We start from the raw sequence: 9,257 nt of genomic DNA, 5'->3' as shown, positions 1-9,257 counted from the left end.
CTCTGAGGGCTCCCAGATGCTATCAAAAGGCAGATAAGTCTATGAGTGTGTTTTGGGCATGTCTAAAGGTGTTAATGGAGTATCTATGGGGTCTTCTGCCTGCCAAAAATACCTGTATTGGACTATATAAAATATTTTCTTTTCCAGCTATTCAGTAAAACACAAATATTTTTTACTTATCCACCATTGACTAAACAATTTGTGCAAATCAAGGCAAGTATGTTTCGAAAAGTGATTTTCTTAAAACCGTAATCTGAGCAAATGTAGCTTGTAAGTAATAGAGCAATTCTTATAGAACATCTTAAGCTCTTAGTTTTGTTGCTGGAGGCTCTCTTTCAATGACAAGCCATAGACTAGTAGTAGGACAGTGGTTTTCAAATTTCAGATTGCTGCCCGGTATTGGATAGAAGTAAATTGAGAACTGGGTTGTGTACTCCTATCGCCCTCTCCCCACCCTAATCCGATACTATGGCCACTTCTGTAACTTGACACCATGCAGCTCTTTCAGTAAGCTTGAACCATGCTTTGCCCATCCCTCTCCACTGATCCCAGAGTGCCAACCAAGTGGATCTCTGAAAACAACATAGGGGTATAGGCTTCGCACATCTTAAACTTATTGAAAAAAGCTACATAGAGCTAGATTTGAGAAGTGGCAGCAGTGCCTTGGGAAGAGCTGGGAACAGGAGTGATAGCATTGGGCCCAGGGATTGGAGAGGTGGGCTCCAGAGGACAGAGTAAGCAAGGTGGGGGAGGTGGAGAGAGCACTGGGAACGATGGAAAAAGAGTGTTAGGGGTGGCAAAGTGTGAAAACCATTGGGTTAGGATGTATGAACTCAGGCTGGTCTTTCGGTTTGCCACAAAAAAAAAAAAAAAAAACAGGTTCCACTTGTGCTACTCTTGTTTACGATTGTCATTAGTATGGTGATTTTTAATTCTCTTTTCTTCCTTAATTAGTACCAAGGATGTGCTCACTTTTCATAAATCAAGCAATACAGCATTACCCTGTAAAACCTTGTTCGTTTATTTTTCCATTTATATTCACTGTTGGCTTAATGCAATCAAATAGAGCAAGCAACTTAAAGGATGAGGAAGTCAGAATTTTGTTCCCCCACAGTGATATTAGATTTGTATCACCTACACCTAGTGCATTACGGCATAATGTTAAGCCTTTAGGCGGGTTCCTGAATATGCTTTGTGTTTTCTTTAATGTATATTTTAATCAAGATACTGTTATAAAAACCATCCTAGCCGCTATTTGTGTGTCTTACCCAACCCTATTAAAAAAGATCCCTGATGCAGTGCACCTGTACCTCGGATATTGTATAAACTTCTTTTTAAAGTACAAATATGGCTTACTTACAACCATTACCTATCTCTGCACTTTCATAATGTGTTTATCCTTTTTTTTTTTTTCCTTATACAGTTGGTAGTTTTTCAGAGCACTTAGATCAGATAAATGGAAGAAGCGAGTGTGTGGACAGTACAGATAATTCCTCAAAGCCAACCAATGAACAGACTTCTCATATGGCTCGTCAGCGATTAGAAAATACAGGAAAACAGAAAATCTCTGGGAAAGTCACCAAGTCCATCTCTGCTAATGCTCTGTCCCTCATGATCCCTGGAGGTAGAGATAAATACATTTAGCATGAAATTTCCTGATTTCTGCATGCCCTTTTCTGTGCTATGTGAAACGGTTGATTTCAGTGCACGGTTTCCAGATAAACGAGCTGCTCTTCAGAGTTAGAGCTTCTGTATGTTAGCCTTTGTTGTGTGTCCTTAAGTGCTTTGTGTGAAGCAGTCCATATTTTGAGTATGTATGACTATATCTTGACTCATTCTCTGTTTTCTGATTGAATAATTTGTATGGTTGTCTCATTGTGCAGCAGTGTGTTTTGGGTGAATATGGTGGACGTAGATATGGTGTACATGTGTGGGAGAGACGTAGGGCGCTTGCTGCTCGGTTTACTGTAGAACTGTTCAGCAAATTCATGTATTTTGGTGTCCTGTTGTAGAACAAGGCAGGGTATGGAATGCAACAGTGGGGTATACAGAATGGTAGAAGCCACAGATTAAAGTGCTTAAATTGGCTAAAATGCTAGGGACGGTAACTTTCTAACTGCAGGGCCTTTGCAGATGTGCATGCGTTTGCCGGCACGCGCACATGGATGCCATGATTTTATAACATGCGCATGCTATAAAATCGGCTACCTGTGCGCATGATTTTATATCGACGTGTGAAAGGGGGGGGGGGGGAATTTTAGTAGGTACGTGTGGCGACGCAATAAGCCTATTTCCCAGTTCGCCCCAGTAAAGGAGCGAACTTCCTAAACCCCCTACCTAACTTGCCTCCCTTTTACCCTACTAGCCCCAACCCCTAAAACCCCGCTGACTATCTTTTTTTTTTATTAACTACTTACACGCTGTCATAGAAGAAACAAGTTGCACGGTTGTGGGATCCTGGTGCGCTCTAGTGCGCGTATCTGACTTCATGGGTGCAGTCCCAGACCCTGCCTCCATCCCACCCCTTTTTTTGCCAAACCTTTTTTTTAACTGCGTAGTAGGAGATACGTGCGTGGCTGCAGGCCTCGTAAAATCCGCGGGGCCCGCATGCGTCCCAGTCACGCCCATATCTCCCGGATTTGCCATACGTAGGGCTTTTAAAATATGCCCTTAATTGTCTATTCATTCAATACCTTTATATTGCATTCGAAAAGGCTGATTCCTTTAGCAATGATTCCAGATCTCTAGGAACTAGGCACAACCAGCTTTTACTCAGCATCTGATATTTTGATATTTTTGTCTCTCTCTCGACAAGGATTTAAACAATTGACTGAATGAGAAAAAGTGGTAAATGTTTTTTTGGCTGGAGCAATATTATTTTGAGTTGCCAGAGATCTGTTGCCTACAAAAAAAAGGTCATAAAATAATGAGGCTGAAATGCCAACAATCAACAAGAAAGAACACCTAAGTCTAGGTCTACTTTCTTAAAGAGTTGAAATTACCTTGTTTGCCAACTTGTTCAGTCGGAAAAACATGAAAAATCTTTAAGAATTAAAAGTAAGAACTGTATTCCATTTTAGAGTACAAATAATTGTTTACATTTTGGCAGAGGTCATCATTGTGCTTAGCAGCTCTATCCACCTTAAATGTTTGCTAGCATTACTCTGAAATGCTGGAAGTATAAATACAACACAGGCCCCTGCAAAGAGATTGCAAAGGAGACTTAAATGAGGGTACATCCAAAATCAAAGATGCAAGCATTTTATCACCCTAAAAAAAAAAGACCCAGGAAATATACAGCACTTTGGGAAAAAGTGAATTCCTGGTCCCTATAAAAATAGGATGATCCAAAGGAGGAACAGGATCCAGAAACAGTCCAGTTAATATTTTGGAATACATACATATATTGCTGCTTTAATCTATCTTTCTTGTACCTGAATATTGGAGCATATTGTGTAATATAGGTAAGCACTGCAGTGCCTAACACCATACCTATACCTATAATCTACACACATGGTATGGTAGAGAAAGGATGGAAATTGTAAGTTAATTCTGCATGTACCTGCCTGTCTTTGTCTTGGTTACGTTGCACATTGTGCTTTTGAACTTGATATTGGTTTACTTCTTGAAACTATCCATGTAAAAACATTAGCATGCTTTCAGGAGAAATTTTGCTGCTTTTCTGTTCAAATTTTTCTTAAATAACAGCTGCTCCATGATCTCCATGAATCATTCTCTTGGTCACATGGCTTCAGGTCTCTGTTCCACTGGAGGAATTTGTTTAATGCTCTAGGATTTTCATATTAGGAAAAGCACACTTTGTGGTACACATCTGAAACGGAATCAATGCTTCAGTTTTATTTCCACAAGTTTACCATATTACCGCGCGCACTGAGCCCTAGCGGAGCCCCGATGGCTTTTCCCGTTCCTTTCCCCGTTCCCTCCAAGGCCGCTCCAAAATCAGAGCGGCCTTGGAGGGAACTTTACTTTCGCTCCCCCCCCCCCCCACCTTCCCCTATCTAACCCACCCCCAGCCCTATCTAAATCCCCCCTACCTTATTTTATTTTTTACGCCTGCCTCTAGCAGGCGTATCTTGCGCGCGCCGGCCGGCTGCTGTGCTGGAGGACTCTGGACCGCCACGGATCGGCGCCACACCCCCATCGCCTTCCCGCCCTTTTTTCAAAGCCCCGGGACATACGTGCGTCCCGGGGCTTGCGCGCGCTGCCAAGCCTATGCTAAATAGGCTCGGCGCGTGCAGGGGCAAGTTTTCGGGGTTACGCGCATAACCCTTTGAAAATCTACCCCTAAGTGAGGCAGGTTAAAAAAGAAGAAAGGGGGACGTTTTGAGGTTCCACTACTTTGAATCTATTTAACTCTCAGTAGCCAGAGTAGCTCACCCATTGGGTCTCAGTCTTAGATATCACATTGCAAATGGTAAGCCATGATGACGGGTTTATAAAAGAAAAATATAACTGAACTTGTTCAGGTTAATAATTCTTTTAAATGTTACAGTACCAATATTGCTATAGCTTTTTTTTTTTTTTTTTTTTTAACAGGTTCTATTATTTGAATCATCTCAAAACTGTATGAAACACATTCTTATCCTCATAGTGTTTATTACAAGCTTCCATTATTTTAAATATTAAAACTTTGTTAGTTTGGAAAAATAATAATAATATAACTTAGTTTATTGATTCCCATTTAAGCTGATGACTGCGTTACTTTCTCATAGGAAAATTATTTGTTTCAGATATGTTTGGCGTTTCTCCATTGGGGAGTCCTATATCCCCACATTCCTTATCTTCAGATCCTTCATCCAGAGATTCCTCTCCTAGCCGTGACTCTTCAATTGCTTCTGTTAGTCCACGTCAGCCTATAGTCATTCACAGTTCAGGGAAGAAGTTTGGCTTCACTTTGCGAGCAATCAGGGTCTATGTTGGTGACAGTGATATCTACACAGTTCATCATATCATTTGGGTATGAATAAATAATATTTTTACTTTTAATGCTTCTTGAAAGTTGATAGAGCTGCACAGAATGATAAGGTGGTAGAAGAATAATCATTTATATTTTTTATAGCATTTTTCATTCCAGCACAATCTTCAAATACATATTACAAATTTAATATTTTAGAGACACACCTTTGGTCTTCTCTGGAGTGGATGGTTTAACATCATATTACTAGTATCCAGTCCTTGTGATAGCTTCCAGTAGGAGTGATAGGAGACAGAAATGTATTTTTATCATTGTAAGTGGTAGAGAAAATACTAAGTTGCATCCTGGGTCATCTTCTGACTCTTAGTAGAATGCAATGATCACAAGACCATACCTTCTTCCTTCATGATAGCCTTACTTAGCTGTAGCACTACAGTTTATTAAAATCAAAAGTTTTACTTTGTGTGATTTTTCTTCTGAGCCCTGAAAACACTAATGTTGCCTCACTAAATCATGAAACTTTTCCTTCTCGTTTCTGAACTTCAGAGTGTAGAAGAAGGGAGCCCCGCCTATGAGACCGGGCTTAAGGCTGGAGACCTGATCACCCATATCAATGGAGAACCTATCCATGGTCTTGTTCATACTGAAGTCATAGAGCTGCTGTTGAAGGTATTGGTCTTCAGTCTGCCTGCATGGTGCAGCTCACATTTTCTGGTACTTGTGGAGTTAGTTTCCTTCCACTGCTTCCAGCAGGGAATTTGGCTATGACTCTGTGGGGCCTTGAAGTAACATCATCTTGTAAAATAATTGTCTGAGAAGACCTGCCCATAATAATTAAAAAAAAAAAAAAAAAAAAGGTTTGGTCCTGATCAAAGTTCTGAAGTCTTGATATTTTGCTCAGTCACTTGAACTAGGAAAATTACTGTAATTGCATTTACTGTTAATAATTTTGACTTATGTAAAAAGGACATAAATTAAAACATTCTGGTAAGTACATGGACAGAATTTGTCCACATAAATATTCAAATAATGGGTATTTCAACTCCAGTTAATACTCACCTTAAGAATGATTCTAGTTATAGCTTTGTAAAGAGCTTTCATAAACCAGTAATTCCTATGATTGGCAACAAGAAAAAAACATTGCATTTTTTTGTATATTTATATTCTAGTTCATCTTTTTAAAATTAGAAAAAGATTGATGCCTTACCTATGAATATCTACATGTATCATTGTTTTGGCAGAGCGGAAATAAGGTATCAATTACCACAACTCCCTTTGAGAATACATCCATCAAAACAGGCCCAGCTAGAAGGAATAGCTACAAGAGCCGTATGGTGAGACGCAGCAAAAAAAACAAAAAGAAGGAAAGCCTAGAGAGGTTGGTGACAGATTTATTTCACATTTTGGGCCGGATTTTAAAAAGGTTACGCGCGTAAATGGTCTTGCACGCACCGGGCCTATTTTAAAAAGGCCCGGGACGCGTGTAAGTCCCGGGGCTTTACTAAAGGGGCGGTCCGGGGGCGGGGCCAAAGAGTGTGTCGAAGGATCGCCTGCCCGCACGCGCAACTTGCACCTGCCCAGAGGCAGGCGCAAAAGGTAAAATAAAAATTTTGAGGGGGGGTAGAGTAGGGCTAGGGGGAGGAAATGTTAGGGGAAGGAGTGGGAAGGTCAGGTTTGGGGGAACGGGGGAAGGCAGCACGGCTCAGCGCATGCAAGGTGCACAACTGGGCACCCCTTGCGCGCGCGCAAGTTATAAAATCGGGTGTACATGTACGCGCGTTGGGAGCACATGCACCTTTTTAAAATGTACCCCTCTAAGTTTACTTCAAACTGGACCCATCAATCGTTTTTAGTATATACTGTACATTTACCATAGAAGGCTCAGTGGAGCCTGCAATTTCTCCTTTTTTATCCCTCTCCCAATATTTTAATATAGACTGTGAGTACAGCAAGATGCACATTACAAATTGCCATCAGCCAGCCCCTAATAGATTTTAAGTATGTGCTCCAAAGAGACACAAACCATGTCGCCTTGCTTTCAAGTAGGTTTTGAGAGCAGCAAACAAAATTCAGTCACCTTTTCATAATCATGCTACAGCACTGCATGAAAACTTGTTATTTGCTCATGTCAGTACATCATTTTGGATGATTACTTTTCAAAGAGAAATGAGTAACCAGGTAAACGAATGTTAGCCATTAAAAGGCATTCTAAAAATTTTACTCCAACAGTCTTAGAACATCAGATTCTTCGTCTTATTGAAGATTAATGTTGAGCTAGAACATTGTAATTTCTGATGGCTATTTCTTTTTTTGTTTGTTTGTTTTATATTAGGAGGAGATCTTTTTTCAAAAAGCTAGCCAAACAGCCCTCTCCCCTCCTGCATACCAGCCGAAGTTTCTCCTGCTTGAACCGGTCCCTCTCATCTGGGGAAAGTCTGCCTGCTTCCCCCACTCACAGCTTGTCTCCTAGATCACCCACGCCAAGTCTCCGTTCTACCCCTGAGTTCCCATCTGGTGAGTCCGGTGTGCAATCAGCTTGACTGGAGAAAGCGCGCTCTCTTATAGCCATGCATTTCCATGGTACCAATTCAGACTGCCCTCTGTAATACAGCTATTGCTTGTGACAGTCAGAATGCTATGACGCATTTGAACTTGGGCTCCCCAATGCTAAGGAAGATAAATAAACCTAGAAGGAAATTTCATACTGAGGCAATTCTTTATTATGTACCTTTAAACTAAAGCATTAGCCTAAAGCAGTTGCTGTTCTTTATTCCAGTAAGTTAGTCATGGTGAGTGGTCATATGCTGATAATTCAAAATGCATTATTGTGGACAAGAAAAGTAGATAATGTATTTTATGTATGCTCCAGTTGTTTCATACTTTAAATATTGCAATTACCCCTATATATTCCTAATTTAGTTCTTTTTCATTTTTATTTGGATTAAAAGAGGGATTGAAAATTGAGAGCTAAATGTTTCACTCTGCTAGAAAAGTTTGTAGAGGCCTACACACTAAAACTTAGCATGCATATTAAATAGTGTGCTTTACACTATGAGGATAACTTTCAAATAACTGCACACATCCCCATATTACATGTATATATGGGCGTGCAAAAATCTGCCCATGTATTTTATAACCTGTGTGTATGATGAACGCAAGTTATAAAATATACACAAATGTACCCTGCAACATGCGCATGCATATAAAAAAAACTTGCAAATATATATTGCAGTTTTTTGGATAAGTTAAAGACTCATCTGGCATTGCAGCGGCACATATCCAGATAATTTCCAATTTATCTGGCTAAGTAGCAGCAAATCACATAGGGGGTTATTTTTCAAAGCATTATTGCATGCGTTAGGGCCTTATCGCACGTGAAACGGGAGACCGGCAGTATCGTCCAGCAGTCAAATGAAAGATTTTTATTGCGGATGAGTTTGTTTGTCGGTATATAAAAATAATAAATAAATAAATAAAATAAATATCTTCTGACTTCTGACTTGTTTTTTAAAATTAAGCCCCTGAGGCAGCCACTCATTGTGGTGAAACTCGGCCAGAGTCGGGCTTCTTAAGAATAGTTGTATATTACACGTCTCCACTAATAAAGAATTGGGAAAGACTTCTTTGTGGCATCCACCTCTTTGTTGTTTCCTCACGGCTTTACTGGATTGCCTACCTTGCTGTTTCTTGGGTCCATAGCTGGATAAATAGCACTTTTTAGACTTATCCAACTATCTGACTTATTTCGATAAGTAGCGATTTAAGACTTATCCAGCTAAGTAGCTGCTTTGCTGCTACTTAGCTAGATAAATTGGAACTTGTCCAGATAAATACTACTGCTTAGCTGGGTAAATCTGAATGGTATCTGGATAAGTAGCGCGCGACTTCTTTACTCATGTATTTTTATGTCTAGCTTTAAAAATATGCATGTGACTGTCCATATTCAAAAGCCTTTAGCTAGATTATTCAGAAATTATCCATCTAAGCCCTAGATTCATCAAAAAAAGTTAATAACGCATTGATAACGCCCGCGATAACAAAATGGGGCGTGTCTATGGAAATGTTTATGTGCAGTAAACTTAGCGAGCCCTGCAATAATCCCTATTTTTCACATCGAGAGAGAGAAAGAGAGAGACTGACTATCTACAAGGCCCTCCTAGTAGGGAAGTATTTATATTTCTGTAGGAGGGCCATCTAATAGGTCGAGGTGAGGTATTGGTGGTGGTTTAGGGGCCAGTTTCGCATGTAGAGTGAGATGAACAAACAGCACTACACCTCGGTGAAGATTTGGAGTGAGGAAAGTTTCACAAAAATGAAATTT

At 40.1% G+C, this 9,257-nt stretch overlaps 1 protein-coding gene across 6 annotated transcripts in view; it reads left to right on the top strand.

Annotated features, from left to right (window-relative positions):
• MAST4 (microtubule associated serine/threonine kinase family member 4) overlaps window positions 1-9,257 on the top strand; it is a 963,205-nt gene that overhangs the window by 943,440 nt on the left and 10,508 nt on the right. For all 6 annotated transcript variants that reach the window (XM_029575919.1, XM_029575908.1, XM_029575928.1 and 3 more), the window contains 5 exons: window positions 1,424-1,624; window positions 4,752-4,978; window positions 5,483-5,605; window positions 6,178-6,314; window positions 7,269-7,450. In XM_029575919.1, coding sequence (XP_029431779.1) covers window positions 1,424-1,624; window positions 4,752-4,978; window positions 5,483-5,605; window positions 6,178-6,314; window positions 7,269-7,450 — 870 coding nt within the window. The remainder of the gene's footprint in view (window positions 1-1,423; window positions 1,625-4,751; window positions 4,979-5,482; window positions 5,606-6,177; window positions 6,315-7,268; window positions 7,451-9,257) is intronic.

Source organism: Rhinatrema bivittatum, chromosome 1 (assembly GCF_901001135.1).
Source record: "Rhinatrema bivittatum chromosome 1, aRhiBiv1.1, whole genome shotgun sequence".
Classification (NCBI taxonomy): domain Eukaryota; kingdom Metazoa; phylum Chordata; class Amphibia; order Gymnophiona; family Rhinatrematidae; genus Rhinatrema; species Rhinatrema bivittatum.
The sequence above is the reverse complement of the archived record's forward strand: the minus strand, read 5'-3'. Positions and strand labels throughout refer to the sequence as shown.